The sequence below is a fragment of the Trachemys scripta genome, chromosome 10 (assembly GCF_013100865.1).
Source record: "Trachemys scripta elegans isolate TJP31775 chromosome 10, CAS_Tse_1.0, whole genome shotgun sequence".
NCBI lineage: Eukaryota > Metazoa > Chordata > Testudines > Emydidae > Trachemys > Trachemys scripta.
In genome coordinates this window covers 1-17,321 of record NC_048307.1, presented here as the reverse complement: position 1 = coordinate 17,321, position 17,321 = coordinate 1, and the positions used below count along the sequence as shown (strand labels likewise).

The window sequence follows — 17,321 nt, the reverse complement described above, 5'->3', positions numbered from 1 at the left end:
TATTTCAGTGCTTTACTTGCGAATGTTCTAACCAAATTCCAACTTGGCCAAATACATTGTGCCTATCTGAACTCTCGTTACTGGTATTCTTCCTTATTTACTGTGGTGAAGTTTTGCTGTCTGCTGTATTCCATGCTAGGGGCAGTTACATCTTTGTGGTGAGTGGTGTGATTCCTGCAAATCCCGTATGTACCTCACATGGAGGATTGAGTTTTATAATGTTTGTAAAATATTTTGAGATCTTTGTTTGGAGGGCATTCTGGAAATGTGGTGCATTAAGTCTTCCAGTCTTATTCAGATTTTTACTGAAATAATTCGACAAAGGGACAAATTTTCTTTCATCATAGGAACCTCTTATGTATGTTTGGGAGGTGGGTTGAGTGGCTCTTCAGTGTCCAGTGGGATTGAACATGTATAGTGTCTGCACTTACACATAATACAGGTTGTTTACAAAAGTAAGAGAATTGATTAACATTTTCCTATGAGGATGGGTTTAGAGAGATCCTACTGTGTTGCTTTGTAACTCAAAAAATGTTTTTTTTTTCTTTATATAGGTCAAAGGTTACTGGGAAGTTCAGCTCCTGTCAATATTCCAGGTTCTGTTGCTCGTTCCTCATCTTTACATTCATCATCTTCCCTTTCAACCTCTCCACTCAGTTCTCTTTCACAGTCGTTGTCTCAGTCTTTTATTTCATCCACTATGGCTCCTCACCAACAGCAGACTCAGCCTTTGAAATCAGAACATAGTATGTTAGGCACTTCAGCCTCTTCTCATAACTCTTTAGGTAAGTCATGTGAATGGTTAATCCTTTGTGTATAATAGAAAGGGAGTCCATGGCAATTCAAACAGATTTTGAGCTGAACTCTGTATACCTTTCCTGTGATCTCTCCTCTGGGAGTCAAAGGTTCATTATTGTTATAAATAAGTAATTTATCCTATTCTTTACAAATAGAGTAAGAGATTCATGTCTCAAAGAGCTTCCTATCTAAGGCTATGTTAGGGTTACCATTCGTCCGGATTCCCCCGGACATGTCCGGCTTTTTCGAGTTAAAAATAGCGTCCGGGGGGAATTTGTCAATGTCCGGACTTCCCCTCCTCCCCCCCCCATACAGAGCGTGCGCGCGGCTTACAAAGCAGCTGGGGCTCCGAGAGCCAGAGCCCGAGCCCTTCCTTCACTTCCCCCTCCTCTCTCCTGAAACTTGACACCACTCCCCTCCGCTCTCTCCCTCCCCCTCCCTCCCTGCATTCTCAGATCGCCAGCCGTTCGCCGTCTGGAGCTCCGACCCTGCGCCCCTCCCCCGCTGTCGAGCGCGCTGCTCTGCAGCACAGTAAGGGGGCCGGGGGCCAGAGAAGCGGCAGGGAGGTTCTGGGGTGGGGGGGGGTAGTCAAGAGACAGGGAGCAGGGGGGAGGGTTGGATGGGCGGGGGGTCGGGGGGGGGGGGGGGGGGGGGGGGGGGGGGAGGGGTTTGGGCGGTCAGGGTACAGGGGGGGGGGTCTCAGGAGGGGGCAGTTAGGGGACAAGGAACAGGGAGGCTTAGGTAGGGCGTCGGGTTCTGGAGGGCAGTTAGGAGCAGGGGTCCCAGGAGGGAGCAGTCAGGGGACAAGGAGCGGGGCGGGGGGCGGGAGTTCGGGGGGGCCTTTCTGGGGGGTGGATAAGGTTTTGGGCAGTCAGGGTACAGGTAGGAGGTAGGGTCCTGGGGGGCAGTTGAGAGGGGTCTTAGGAAGGGGCAGTTAGGGGATAAGGAACAGGGAGGCTTAGGTAGGGGGTGGGGTTCTGGAGGGCAGTTAGGAGCAGGGGTCCCAGGAGGGAGGGGACAGGGAGCAGAGGGGTTTAGATGGGTCAGGAGTTCTGGGGGGGGCTGTCAGGGGGTGCAGGTGTGGATAAGGGTTGGGGCAGTCAGGGGACAGGTAGGGGGTAGGGTCCTAGGGGGCCAGTTAGGATGTGGGGAAGGTCTCAGGAGGGGCAGTCAGGGGACAAGAGGCAGGGAGGCTTAGGTAGGGGGGTGGAGTCCTGGGGGGGCAGTCAGGGGACAAGGAGTGGGGGGGAGGGTTGGGGGTTCTGAGGGGGCAGGAAGTGGGAGGGAGTGGAAGGGGCAGGGGCGGGGCTAGGACAGGACGGGGGCGGGGCTAGGGCGGGGCTCCTCCCGTCCTCTTTTTTGATTGTTGAAATATGGTAACCCTAGCTATGTCTACACTGGCAATTGAACAACAAAACTTTTGTCTTTTAGAAAGCAACAGAGAGTCCTGTGGCACCTTTAAGACTAACAGATGTATTGGAGCATAAGCTTTCATGGGTGAACACCCACTTCGTCAGACGCACGCTCATGTTAGTCTTAAAGGTTAGTCTTAAAGTCTGTTGCTTTTTACAGATCCAGACTAACACGGCTACCCCTCTGATATTTGTCTTTTAGAGGTGTTTAAAAAAGAAACAACCCTGAAAGACAAAAGCTTTGCTGATGACAAGCACCAGTGTGAACAGCGCTTTGTTGGCAGAAGAGCAGACAAACAGCAGCTATACTGCACAACTTTTAGCAGCATGGCTGTAGCAACACAGCTGTGTCGCTAAAAGCTGTGTAGTTTAGACATAGTCTAAGGCTAATCAGAAAAGTAAACATAAATCATAGGACAAAGTTCAGGGAAGGGAAAGTGAGGAGAGATTATTGTCAATGGAGGAAGGAACAAAGGATTCCTGGAAATGGTGGGTTTTAAAGAGGGATTTGAAAGAGAAGAGAGGGCACTTGGCACCTTAGTTGGAGAACGTTCTAGCTACAAAAAATAGTGTGAATTACAATCCAGAGCAGAGAATGTGAGAGAGCTGAAGCTGAAAATATGAGATTTTAGGGCAACAACTACTTTTTGGAATAGAAACAGATTCCTAGTCTTCCTGTTCCCATTTCAGGGCTGTGCTTTGTGTGAAAGCAAACAAACAAAAACCCACACACAATGAGGTTGCCGGAATGCTTTGAGTACTTTAAAAAAAATCTTTTGCTTAATGCTGCATCTCTGAACATATGTGGAACTGTTATTACATATCTTGCAGCTAAAAAATATAACTGTCTGCTTAGTGCTTTTATCTAATTGTCTAGTTCCCCATGTGGTACATTTTATTAGAGGTGTGCAACATGTTTATTTTTGTGTCCTATGTTTGGCAGGTTTAAATGGTGTTACAGGGAGCATTTGGGACTTCATAACTGGGAGTTTCTCTCCTAGTCCATCCCCAGTATTGAACAGTGGTACTATACCCTCAACAAACTCAAACACCAGTGGAAGTGAATTAGCTCACATTAGACAGGAACTTGATGATGCCAATCGAAAAATAAAACGATGGGAAGATTCTTGGGAACAAGTAAAGCAGGTACAGTAATGATGGTGACACTAAATTAAGGTTTGTTTCCTGAATAACTTCTAATAAAATCACCTTCTTATTGTCTTTATTTTTACCAAGGCATCTTTAATTGTAATTTGAATTTAGGGGTTTTATTCCACTTTACCAAATTTTTAATCCTGAATTCTGGCTTTTCATGTCTAAATTGTGCTGGAGGCATGAAGGAGACTGATCAATAGTAGCCAAGAGAGAGAGCCAACTTGTTACTTCTCTTAAATCATTCTGCTTTTATAGACAGACACAAACAGACAGAATGGCTTTATGGAGCATGTTCAACAATTACCTCTGCTGCTGCTGTTTCAGCAACTGGTGGCATGTCTACACTCCAATACCTGCTTCAGGATGTCAGTAGCATACAGGAATGAATCATAGAATATCAGGGTTGGAAGGGACCTCAGGAGGTCATCTAGTGCAACCCACTGCTCAAAGTAGGACCAATCCCCAACTAAATTATCCCAGCCAGGGCTTTGTCAAGCCTGACCTTAAAAACCTCTAAGGAAGGAGATTCCACCACCTCCTTAGGTAACCCATTCCAGTGCTTCACCACCATCCTAGTGAAAAAGTTTTTCCTAATATCCAACCTAAACCTCCCCCACTGCAACTTGAGACCATTACTCCTTGTTCTGTCATCTGGTACTACTGAGAACAGTCTAGATCCATCCTCTTTGGAACATCCTTTCAGGTAGTTGAAAGCAGCAATCAAATCCCCCCCCCCCTCCTCCTTCTCTTCTGCAGAATAAATAATCACAGTTCCCTCAGCCTCTCCTCATAAGTCATGTGCTCCAGCCCCCTAATCATTTTTGTTGCCCTCCACTGGACTCTTTCCAATTTTTCCACATCCTTCTTGTAGTGTGGGGCCCAAAACTGGACACAGTACTCCAGATGAGGCCTCACCAATGCCAAATAGAGGGGAACGATCATGTCCCTCAATCTGCTGGCAGTGCTTCTACTTATACAGCCCAAAATGCTGTTAGCCTTCTTGGCAACAAGGGCACACCGTTGACTCATATCCAGCTTCTCGTCCACTGTAACCCCTAGGTCCTTTTCTGCAGAACTGCTGCCTAGCTGCTCGGTCCCTAGACTGTAGCATTGCATGGGATTCTTCCGTCCTAAGTGCAGGACTCTGCACTTGTCCTTGTTGAACCTTATCAGATTTCTTTTGGCCCAATCCTCTAATTTGTCTAGGTCCCTCTGTATCCTATCCCTACCCTCCAGCGTATCTACCACTCCTCACAGTTTAGTGTCAGGTTGGAGTGAGATTGGACACAACTAGTACATGGCTCGGGCTATGGGGCATAGCTGGACATTTTAGCACTCAGGATGCTAGTGTCAACATCTGCCTGGCTTCTGCACGGGTGCATTTGGGGGTGGGTAGTAAAGGGCTTTTTCTGTTCTTTTCCGTCTCCTGGCATATTTGCACTGGACACAACAGTTCTAACTTTTTCTGCTGTTGAAAGATAATAAATAGTTTTACTATACTGTATTTTGAGGTTTTTATTGTCTTTTGCCATCAAATTATGAACTGAATAATTCCTATTTTTATTTATATAGCTCCATAAATGTGCATAGAGACTTATAGACAAGTAGATATGGCATTCTTGCTTAATATCTAAGTTAAGACAAAAAGCAAAGGGAAGTGATAAACAATGGGTGGCGGGAGTAAGGGAAAGTGATGGGGACAGTAAGATCATATTGTAGCTGAAGGTAAGTATTGCATGTATCTTGAGGGCTTTTATAGTTACGCCTGTGTTCTTAGTTTACAAAATATTTTTATAACTTTCTGCAAATGTTTTTGTCCCAGGCATGTGATGCATGGCAGAAAGAGGCCCAAGAGGCAAAGGAACGTGCTAAAGTGGCAGATGCTGACAAAAAACTAGCTCTTCGGAAAAAAGAAGACTTAGAAAATAAATTAAAAAAGCTGCAGGAACAATTTGATATGTGTCTGTCCACTACAGTACTCCATATGAAAAGCTATGGCGATATAAAAAAGATACCATTACCAAAGCTTCATTCTTTACAAAACCAACTGCGTTTAGATTTAGAAACAGTAGATGGGGTAAGTGTGTCTGTACTGTGGATATTGTTAGTTAAAATAGGCAGTTTAACAGTATTATATAAGATTCTGATTCTGAGTTTCATTTCAAACTGATATAATGTTAAATCTAAATACCATTTTGGTCTGAAATATGCCATAGTTTGAATTTCCCCAATAAATATGTTTTATTTTGGTGCTCAGCTGTGACAAGAGCGGCAAGCAACTTCAGATACCTTTCAGTGAGAAAAAACAGATTAAAACATGCTTTTAACTACAATGCACTAAAGAGAAGCTATGTAAATAAAGAGTTTTAAATATCTGGAGAGTGTGTAGTGAAGTCTCCTATTTAGAAACTGACATCTCTGCATGCAGACTAGGGTGGAAGAGGTGAGGTGGGCAGCTAGCAATGGTAAAGTAAATATAAATTTTAAAACAGGAAATTGCTTTCCTTTCAAGTGGTGTATTATTATCTCCGAGGTTAGTTTAGTTCATTTCTGACCTCTCGTGGTATGATCTCATAATTGATCATGGGTACAAAATTAGAGGCTAATTTTTTTAAAGTTGGCCTCTATATGTAATCTGAAATTTAGCAATATGAAGATGGCCTAATCACAGATGACAATTACATTTTAAAGATGCAGTCTTTCTTCTGCAAGTCTGTGGTGACCTTCTACATGTCTGAGAAAACAGAACATAGCAACCTTTTTTTCAGACTGCTGTAACCAATTTTTCGTTTTCTACCATGTAACTAAAGAAGACTATTAAAGTTTCTGGATGAAATCCTCGGCTGAACAGAGGATATGGCAGCCAGAACACAATTTCAGACTTCCACTTAAAAAATTCTAAAGAAAATCTGAACAAAAGTTATATATATTTTTATGCCCTTTGACCTCTCTAACACTGAAATTTCTGAAGAACATGAATAAGAATTAGCCACTGTCTTCATGAATGACGGCTCAAAAATCTGACAATAAAAGAAAATGTACTGGATATGGAGACGTAACCAGGCAAATTGTTTTAAACTATTGTAAAGAACAAAATTATCAGACACATAAATAAACATGACATGGGGAAGAGTCAGTACAACTTTTGGTGAAGTATGATTTTCCTTTACAATATATTAGAATTTTTTGAGGGTGTTGACAAGCGTGATTCAGTCTGTACTTGGACCTGTGCTGTTCATTGTATTCATAAATGATCTGGCAAACAGGATGAACAGTAAGGCGGCAAAATTCGCAGACAATACAAAATTACTCAAAATAGTTAAGTCCAAAGCTAACAGTGAAGTGTTGCAAAGGGATCTCACTAAACTGAGTAACTGGGCGACAAAATGGCAGGTGAAATTCAGTGTTGATAAGTGCAAAGTAATGCACATTGGAAACATAATCACAACTACGCATACAAAATGATGGGGTCTAAATTAGCTATTACCACTCAAGAAAGAGATCTTGGAGTCATCATGGATAGTTCTTTAAAAGCATCTGCTCATTGTGCAGCAGCAGTCAAAAAAAAAAAAAAAAAGCTAACAATGTTAGGAACCATTAGGAACGGGATAGATAATAAGTAAGGGTACAATTCTGTCACAGAGGTTACCTGGATTCCATGACTTTCTGGGATCTCCGTGACTTCTTTGCAGTGGCAGAGCTGGAGCAGCTGTCAGCCCCGTGGCAGCCAGAGCAGCGTCTGAAGGAGCGGATGGGATTGGGTCAGCCCCCTTGGGGCTGGAGCAGCTGCTGGAGGTCAGCCCCCGGCAGCACTCCAACTGTTAGTCCCTCCTCCCACTGGGTATTTTTAGTAAAAGTCACAGACAGGTTGTGGGCTTCTGTGAATTTTTGTTTATTATCCGTAACCTGTCCCTGACTTTTTTATTAAAAATACATGTGACAGAATCTTAATCTTTATAATAAGACAGAAAATATCATAATGCCATTATATAAATTCATGGTATTCTGGAATACGGTCAGCAGTGCTGGTTGCCCCATCCCAAAAAAGATGTATGAGAACTGGAAAAAGGTACGGAGAAGGGCAACAAAAACAGTTATGGATATGGAACAGCTTCCATAGGAGGAAAGATTAAAAAGACTGGACTTGTTCATCTTGGAAAAGAAATGACTTAGTGGGGATATGATAGAGGTCTATAAAATCACAAATGGTATTGAGAAAGTGAATAAGGAAGTGTTTATTTACCCTTTCGTGTAACACAAGAATTAGGGGTCACCTGATTAAATTAATAGGCAGTGGACTTAAAACCAACATTATTCCCTGTCAACCTGTGGAACTCATTCCATGGGCTGTTGTGAAGGCCAAAAGCATAACTGGATTCAAAAATTTATTGAAGATGGGTCCATAAATGGCTGTTAGCCAACATGGACAGTAATGCAACTCTATGCTCCAAATGTCCCTAAACCTCCAATTGCCAGAGGCTGGGTCTGGATGACAGGAGATGGATCACTCAAAATTTCCCTGCTCTTTTCATTACCTCTGAAGCAGCTGGCACATGCCACTATCAGAGACAGGGTAGATGGGCCTTTGGTCTGACCAGTATGGCCATTCTTATGTTCTTAACCAAACACTAGCAAGGAGAAGACCAGATCAGCAAAACAAACTAGTGCTAGTAAAAAGGGGATAAGAAGGGTTTTGTTTACTTTGGGAACTTGTTTTGATGGCCTTGTATCAGACATCAGTGGAACCAAAGTTTCCAGAGAGCTTTGAGGAAGAAGAGGGTTATTCTTATAGACTACTCTCTCTGGGTTAGCAGTACTTGATAATTGAGAACAAAAGATTATAAACACAGTGGCTTATAAGCACACTCTTCACCAAGTTCAGCCTCACAGCTCATCTTCTTTGGATGATGATCTACAACTGGTAAAGTGAGAGGGAAGACAGTTGGAGTTACATAGAACAATTAGGTCAAAGATTTATTTTTTTATCCTTCTGCTGTGACAAACATTTATTTGCCAACATAATAGCTTCCCCAAAGTCTTGATCAGCAGATTTGTATTGTGTTGTGTATCTGGGAGGTCTCCATTCTGACTGATGCAAATTACATGCATTGTGAGGAAATTTGTCAGATTGAATTGTTGATATTCACAGTGGCAGACCAGTCTCTCAAAAGGACAAATGCTCAGTCTTCTCAGTTTTAGAGCTCGTCTTCATGTACAGCAATACAGTGTTAAGTATCAGAGGGGTAGCCGTGTTAGTCTGAATCTGTAAAAAGCAACAGAGGGTCCTGTGGCACCTTTAAGACTAACAGAAGTATTGGGAGCATAAGCTTTCGTGGGTAAGAACCTCACTTCTTGCATCTGAAGAAGTGAGGTTCTTACCCACAAAAGCTTATGCTCCCAATACTTCTGTTAGCAATACAGTGGTGCAGTTGTGCCACTCTAGCACTTTAGTGAAGATGCTCCTATGCCAAAGGGAGAGCTTCTCTCGTCAGCGTAGTTAATCCAAGTCCCCAGTAGGGACTTGGGGTGATTAGGTAAGTATAACTATGTTGTTCAGGGCTGTGGATTTTTTGCACCCTTGAGCGACGTAGTAATACCGATATAAGTCTGTAGTGTAGACCTGGCCTGAGTTTCGGTTGGTATTATCCAGGTTTTGGTTGTGCTGGGAAAAATTTGAGCCACAGCTTGTTTTGCACTTGTGTCCTTCCTGAACACATTATTGCTTTATAGGCATTCTCAGTTCTGTTTACCATGTTCTGGTGTTTGAACTAGCTATTAATTGTACCAACAGAAAATTCTTAAGTGTTATTGAAGTAAGAATTTATCATCAAATAATATGGATACAGTAATCACTGTGAGACATTACACATTGGAATTTTTATTGAGAGCAATTTTCTTTCTACAGGTAATTTTCCAACTTCATTCAAAGAAGTGTGTTGTATGCCAAGAACATGACCGTAGTGTAATCCTGCAGCCATGTCAACATTATGTACTTTGTGAACACTGTGCAGCTAAACAACAGGAATGTCCTTGCTGCAAGACGAAAAAAAGAAATGGTGACGAAAAGTCATGGTACTTATAATCATGTTAATTAACTAAATATATTGTATGTTCTGGTATTTTATATAAGAATTATATCTGTAGTAATTAATCCATTTACTAGTGCTAGACTGATCTCCATTTTAACCTTATAAGATATTTTAGTTGTTTTTACTATAGGAAATGTGGTTTGGCTGCCTTTACATATTGAATTCTATTCATGAAGTTCTAAAGTTCCGTCGTTATTTCTTTCCCCACCTGGCCTTTTCAGTTTTCCACTTATATTCCTGGTGCACAAGCTACTCAGGTTCACTTACAGCATAATCACTTCTTACAGGTGTGTACTTGCAATGCATGAATGGGGGATTTATGTCCGTGCCTCCCATTAGCATTAATGTAAGACACTCATGTAAATACAATACTTGTTGATGGGAGGACCTTACCCCTCACCATGTTTATGGTGTGCTGTAATCCTTTGCCAGTATTTCTGAATCAGTCTAACACTACTGTTTACTTGGTTATTTGAAGAAATTTGATTCCTGTAAAAGCACTTTGCTAACTGTTTTTTGTTAGAGACTGTTATAAATTGCTTAACCTGCTTTCTAGGTTTTAATGTTTATTTTTTTAATATTTAGTATGAAGCTTTGTGTGTGTACTGTGAACTTAAAATATTTATATCAGTTTTACTGTTAAATCATATTATGATAGTATAGTATAGTTAAATTTCATTTTTGGCTTTAGTAGTTACTAAATGAACAGTTACGAGAACTTGCCTAGAATTTTTACAGTTTAAGTCAACTGCAGACTAATAGTATTTATAAGTATACTAGCAGAGAGTGACATTGAAAGAGACACATATGCGTAAATATTCAAATACTTTTTTTTTATTTTGTGAAACAAACCAGTTTTCTTAAACAACTGTGTATTTGCATATTGCCCCAAGTTGGATTTTTGTAGTCTTAATGAAAGCAATTGTATAACTCCTAATCTGTGTGATTACCTATCATGAATTGATATAATCCATAGCCACTTTTACCAAGTGCCTGTGCCTTGCACCCAATAAAATTGCAAAATACGTGAAGGAAACAGTTTGCAAACAATTTATACCACCTAATTCTGTACAGGACAATTGGATGATAATTAAAATTCTCAACTTTCTGTAATAGAATTTCAAAATAATATCTTGCAATGGACGAAAGATACTAGGTTTTGTTTTTACATAAATAAATACAATACACCTTTTGGGTTTAGCGCTAAAATTATTTAAATATTTTATCAGACAATGGTGCTTTGTTGTAATGATTTTTTTAAAAAAAGTTGTTCATATTTAATGCTGATGATTAGGAGTATGCAGTTTAGGAGAAGTTAATTATTGTATCTTAACACTGTATCTTGTTACTTTCCTTAAAGTTAACTATTCTTGTAGGGAAGAGTTACCTGTGGTGTTACTTCTCTTTCCTATTAAATACAGGTATGACACAGTACAGCTTACATTCAAATGACCTACCACTGTGTTACATAATGTGTATATTCCTATTAATTAATACATTAATGAACAAGAAGTGCATTCATATGACCAGCAAAGAGTTTAATTATTTCTGAAGTTTGTTCAGATGCTTTGCAATAGAAACAAGATATATACTAAATTGTATTTATGATCTTGAAAAATATCTTTTGAGATTTGTATCAGTGTTAAAGAATTCAGAGCCCAATCCAAAGCCCCTTAAAGTCAATGTGCTTTCATTGATTTATGCGGACTTTGGACTAGGCCTTGAGTTAGCAGAAACAAGCACATATGATTACATTTATTGTAATAATAAAATCTACAGAATAATCACTACCTTGTTCTATCAAACTGAGAACATGGAGATCTTTTGAGAATGACGGAGGGAAGATAAAACCCATGATGGATTTACGTTTGGAACAGGAGCTCTTAAAAAGTAATTTACAAACACAATAGTCTGAAGATAATTGTAGAACATTTTTAAACAGGTTTTAAGGTTGAGTTTCATAATACGGTCTGATACATTTTTCACATAATTTTTAACATTTTCTCTCAACATTGTATATTGAAATACTTTATTACTATAATTTCATTTTCAGCAATATATTTCTCTCTCCTGAAAGATGATTTTCTGTTATCATAGAAGTAGAACCAGTTTAGATTTTTTTTAAGTGGTACTTTGAATCACTAAGCTTTGCTGTGAGTATTAATGGACTTCTACACTTGTGGAGTCTTTGCCAAAGACTTTTTTTGAACATTAACAACGTTTTGGACTAAAATAAAATGAGTAGGTAAGAATTTTTATCAGTGACCAAATTAGAAAGTGGTGTATTATAGAAATAAATTATTTTAAATGTTTTAAAACATGCAATTGATATCAGACAGTGGTTTATTACATCCATTATAGAATGTGCAACAACATTCTCTAGCTCTTTGCTAACATAGTTAATTAATATTCTTAGCAGATATTAGTGAAATAAATCCAAATTAGATTGAAATGTGGCCATACGTGTCAATGTTCAGTTCATTACTTAAGAAATTTTGAAATATTTTTGTGCTACAGTAACTCCTCACTTAACGTTGTAGTTATGTTCCTGAAAAATGCAACTTTAAGTGAAACGATGTTGAACGAATCTAATTTTCCCAAAAGATTTAATGTAAATGCAGGGGGTTAGATTCCAAGGAAATTTTTTGGGGGCAGACAAAAGGCATTATATACTGTACAGGACTGTACTGTACTGTGGTTGAGAAGTCCCCCGGCTTATCCCACACAGGCACAGCCCGCTGCAGGCAAGGACGCTAGGAAGCACCATCGCAGCAGCAGCTGTAGCTTACCCAGAGAAGAACAGGTGCCGACTTTGCTGGGAATACTCCAGGCCCGCCTCTTCCTGTCCCCGCTCCACTCCAGGCCCACCTCTTCCCACCCCTACTCCAACTCCTCTCTGGAGCACACCGCATCCCCGCTCCTTCCCACCCCCCCACCGAAAGTCCTAGGACTTTCTGGGAGGGAGGGGCAGAAACGGAGACACAACGCATCCCCGCTCCCCCCCTCCCTCCCAGCGCTTCATGCTTAGGACTTTCTGAGGGGGGAGGAGGAGTGGAGACGCAGCGCTTCCCCACTCCTGCCCCTCCCTCCCAGAAAGTCCTAAGTGCCCCCAAACAGCTGTTTGGTGGTGGGGGAAGCGCTGGGAGGGAGGGGGAGGAGGCAGAGAAGAGGAACTTGTGCAATGCTCCCTTGTAAAGTCGCTGCTCTTCCAGCCAAACAACGTTATAAGGGAGCATTGCACAACTTTAAACGAGCATGTTCCCTAATTGAGCAGCGACGTAACTTTGAAACAATGTTAAGCGGGACGACATTAAGTGAGAAGTTACTGTACTCTTGTCACAGTTTATAGTTCTTTATATACATTACTGTGCATTTGTGTATCATCCTAGGACCTTTTCTTTGGTCTTTTCTTTTTGTAATAATAGGAGGTTTTTTAAATCTCTAGCTGATACTTTTCAATTTACAAATGAGTTTTAACAGCAAGGGCAAAGTAAATTGTCACATTAACGTGCACAGTTTGCACATACTGTCTTTTTAGATTAAATCAACTAATTATTGGGGGGAATTCAATTTTTTAGCATTTGTTTGTTACATAATTAATGTTGAGAATTATTACATCGCTGTGTATTGTTGTGGGGAAAAAAACGTAAATATATCCTGGAAGCAGCTGAGTTGGCTTTTGGACAGATCTAAATTTGAGTCTTGAAGGAAAAAGATAGACCAAAGAAATGTTACCTATGAGTGAAATTCCCAGAGTGAACAGCCTGTTGCTTGTTACCTTGTGGAAATATTGTTAGGTAGTTACATGAACTACATGTAGCATTCACATAAAAAATGCTATAATTATTTTCCAGTAAGACCATTCCCTGAGGAATTATAAGCAAGGTCTTATTAACTTTTTACAGATTAACTTCAGTTACTTAAAAATTAAGAATTATTGGTTACGCTTTTTTACAGTGATACTTTTAAATCCAGGATAATGAAATATATGCAGCATAAATTAGCAGTTGTACTTTAATGAAAAAATATTACAAGGGAAATATTTACATTTGTGAAGTTTTGTCCTGATGATACAAACACTATGTAGATGCACTAAAAATATATTTGAGTAAGAATATAATAATGTAATTTGTTAGATGAGCAAATTATATAAAGGTAAAATACACTCATTAGTTAGTTTCATTCTAGTATTTGAAAACAGTTTGACCAAGTTATCATGTAAATTTATGTAAAAGTATAATACTTTTATGTGAATGCCATTAACTTTTCATAATGGCCTGGGGTGTAGTAGATGAAAATTACAGTTTCTCAGGGTTTAAAGTCAAGAACTGTAATTTAACAGAACGTTTGCTAAATTCAGATAGATCCCAAGCTGCATCTTATGGGTTTGTTATTTAGTCTTTTTTGAATAGCAGATTATTAAAAACATCTGTTTTGTTATGTATTGCTATTCAGAATATCCTAGTGTTAAATATTAATAGTAATATTATTACTGTCACAATATATTTGTGTAACTGTGGTCAGCAAAAGACCTTAAATGGTTGTGGAATTTTCACTTGTATTAATTTATGGAACCTATTAATGTTCTGAGTGCATAGACAGAATTGGTATTGTGAATGGAAATGTTCTTAACTGAGAAGGTATTTATAATGCATAATCATTTACTTGTAGTGAATTGTTAACACTTGTTAAAACTTTTTTACACTATAGCATTTATGCAATGGTTTACAGAATTCATGGAATTATTTTTATTATCGATATGAAATTAAAATTTTTGATCTTTATTGCTTAGCTTACTGTGTTTGTAGACAATTGAGGTTTGAGGCCTTTCATTTTATTGTAAAAGATGTATACATATGGTAACTGTGGGTTTATATTTCTAAACATATATTGGAAAGATTTTACTTAGATCAATATTTCCAGGGATTCTGTATTGTGGAATCGTCTTCTTCTGGAATCAGGTCATGGCATTTCTAGCATTGTGATTTGGACTTGCCTGTCTCCAAAGGAAACCCAGTACTTAATATTATCAAAATAACTGACTTAAATTATTGGAGATATGATGTTTCAAATTTTCCACTATTGTTTGCAGTGTTCTTGTAGCCATTTCGATTCCAGGATATTAGAGAGACAAGATGGGTGAGGTAATATCTTTTATTGGACCAGCTTCTTTTAGTGAGAGAGCTCACCCACCTTGTCTCTCTAAATTTTCCACTGTCACTTACCGTGAAACATAGCATTCCCAGATGCTATTTCCCATCAGCCATGGCGAGGCCTCTGGCACCATGAAAGAGAGTTCTTCATAGTTGTGTTACATTCCCCGTAATCTTACTGTTTAAATTTTGATAACTCTTTCTTACTTAAGTTAAGAGGTCACACACTTTGTAGCCTGTGTAGGCTGAACGTATTGCACACACCAGGGCTTCTTTTCATTTCTCCATTCCCATCCCCAACCCCAACAAGGTCCTTGGGTGCCACTCTCTTATCCCCCTTTTTGAGGGACTCCCTGCAATTCCTCACAATCTCTTCCCTGCCAACCACTGTTGACAGGGCCAATTCAATCAGGGTGGATGTAGTCCACTCCCAATAACAGATGAGGTGGTGTCAATTCCAGGAGAGGTTAGGGGTAGGGTCAGGGTTTAGGGTTTTAGGTTTAGGGTTGGGTTTAGGGTTTAGGTTGGGGTTGGGGGTCAGGGCTGGGGTCAGGGTCAGGGTCAGGGTTTAGGGGTAGGTTAGGGGTTAGGTTAGGGTGAGGGGTTAGGTTTAGGGGTAGGGTTTAGGGTTAAGGGGTAGGGTTAGGGGTTAGGTTTAGGGTCAGGTTAGGGTTTAGGGTTAGGGGTCAGGGGTAGGGTTAGGTTAGGGGTTGGGGTTAAGGGTTGAGGGTGAGGGTAAGTGTTAGGGTTAAGGGTTAGGGTTTAGGCGATAGGGGTAGGGTTGGGTTAGGGGTTAGGGTTAGAGTGAGGGTTAGGGTGGGTTAGGGGTTAGGGTAGGTTAGGGGGTTAGGGTGAGGGTTGGGGTGGGGGTGAGGGTTGGGGTCGGGGTGAGGGTTAGGGGGTTAGAGGGTTAGGTTAGGGGTAGGGTTGGGGTTAGGGTTAGGGGTTAAGTTTAGGTTTAGGGTGAGGGGTTGGGGTTAGGGGTAGGGTCAGGGTCTAGGGTTAGGGTTTGGGTTAGGGGTTCGGGGTTTAGCGGTTAGGGTTAGGTGAGGGTTAGGTTTAGGGTTTAGGGGTCGGGGTCGGTTAGGGTAAGGGTTAGGGTGGGTTAGGGTTTAGGGTTTGAGGTTTAGGGTGAGGGTTTAGGGTTGGGGTCGGGGTTGGTTAGGGTTGGGGTCGGTTAGGGTTAGGCTTTAGGGTGAGGGTTAGGGGGTCAGGGTGAGGGTAGGGGGTAGGGGTAGGGTAGGGGGTTAGGGGTTGGGATCAGGGGTCAAGGGTCGGGTTTAGGGTTAGGGGGTCAGGGGTTAGGGTTAAGGGTTAGGTCAGGGGTCAAGGGTTAGGGTTGGGTTAGGGTGACGTTAGGGTTGGGGTCAGGGTTAGGGTTTGGGGTTAGGGTCAGGGGTCAAGGGTCAGGGTTGGGTTAGGGGTGAGGGTGGGGTTAGGGGGTAGGGGTTAGGGTTAGGGGTTAAGTTTAGGGTGAGGGTTGGGGTTAGGGGTAGGGTCAGGGTTTGGGTTAGGGTCAGGGTTAGGGGTTAGGGTTGGGGTAGGGTTAGGGGTTAGGGTAGGGGTAGGGTTTAGGGGTAGGGTTTAGGGTTGGGGTTAGGGTTAAGGGTAGGGTTAGGGTTAGGGGGTAGGGTTAGGGGTTAGGTTTAGGGGTTAGGGTTTAGGGGTGAGGGTTAGGGTTAGGGTTTAGGGTTGGGGTTGGGGTTGGTTAGGGTAAGGGTTAGGGGTTAGGGGTTAAGGGTTAGGGGTTAGGGTTAAGGGTTAAGGGTGGGGGTTAGGGGTAGGGGTAGGTTAGGGGTAGGGGTGAGGGTAGGGGTTAGGGTTAGGTTGGGGTTAGGGTAGGGTTAGGGTTGGGGTAGGGGTCAGGGTTTAGGGTTAGGGGTCAGGGTCAGGGGTCAGGGTTAGGGTCAGGGGGTTAGGGTTAGGGGGTTAGGGTTAGTGTTAGGGGGTTAGGGTCAGGGTCAGGGTTAAGGGTTTATGGTTTAGGGTTGGGTTTAGGATTAGGGTTAGGTTAGGGTTTAGGGTTGGGTTAGGGTTGGGTTGGGGTTAGGGTTAAGGGTAGGGTTAGGGTTAGGGGTTAGGGTGAGGGTTAGGGGTTAGGGTTAGGTTAGGGTGAGGGTGAGGTTAGGGTTAGGGGTTAGGGGTTAGGGTTAAGGGTTAAGGGTTAAGGGTTAAGGGTTAGGGTTAAGGGTTAAGGGTTAGGGTTAGGGTTTAGGGTTTAGGGTTGGGGTTGGGGTTAGGGGTTAGGGTTAGGGGTTAGGGGTTAGGGTTAAGGGGTAGGGTTAGGGTTAGGTTAGGGTTAGGTTAGGGTTAAGGGTTAGGGTTAGGTTAGGGTTAGGGTTTAGGGTTTAGGGGTTAGGGTTGGGGTTAAGGGTTAAGGGTTAAGGGTTAGGGTTAGGGGTTAAGGGTTAAGGGTTAGGGTTAGGGGTTAGGGTTAGGGTTAGGGTTAGGGTTAGGGGTTAGGGTTAGGGGTTAGGGTTAGGGGTTGGGGTTAGGGGTTAGGGTTGGGGTAGGGGTAGGGGTAGGGGTAGGGTAGGGTTAGGGTTAGGGTTAGGTTAGGGGTAGGGGTAGGGTTAGGGTTAGGGTAGGGTTAGGGTTAGGGTTGGGTGAGGGTGAGGGTGAGGGTGAGGTTAGGGTTAGGGTTTAGGGTGAGGGTGAGGGTGAGGGTTTAGGGTGAGGGTGAGGGGTAGGGGTTAGGGTTAGGGTTTAGGGTT

The 17,321-nt window shown here is 41.8% G+C and overlaps 1 protein-coding gene across 7 annotated transcripts in view; it reads left to right on the top strand.

The window, feature by feature from the left end:
* The window catches only part of UNKL (unk like zinc finger), a 130,694-nt gene extending 120,209 nt beyond the window's left edge, over positions 1-10,485 (top strand). For 5 of the 7 annotated variants that reach the window (XM_034784602.1, XM_034784600.1, XM_034784599.1 and 2 more), the window contains 4 exons: positions 555-785; positions 3,154-3,356; positions 5,188-5,442; positions 9,271-10,485. In XM_034784602.1, the coding sequence (XP_034640493.1) occupies positions 555-785; positions 3,154-3,356; positions 5,188-5,442; positions 9,271-9,447 (866 nt within the window). In that variant the 3' untranslated portion in view covers positions 9,448-10,485. The remainder of the gene's footprint in view (positions 1-554; positions 786-3,153; positions 3,357-5,187; positions 5,443-9,270) is intronic. The other 2 variants (XM_034784601.1, XM_034784603.1) reach the window with 2 other exon arrangements.
* Positions 10,486-17,321: the final 6,836 nt, after the last annotated feature.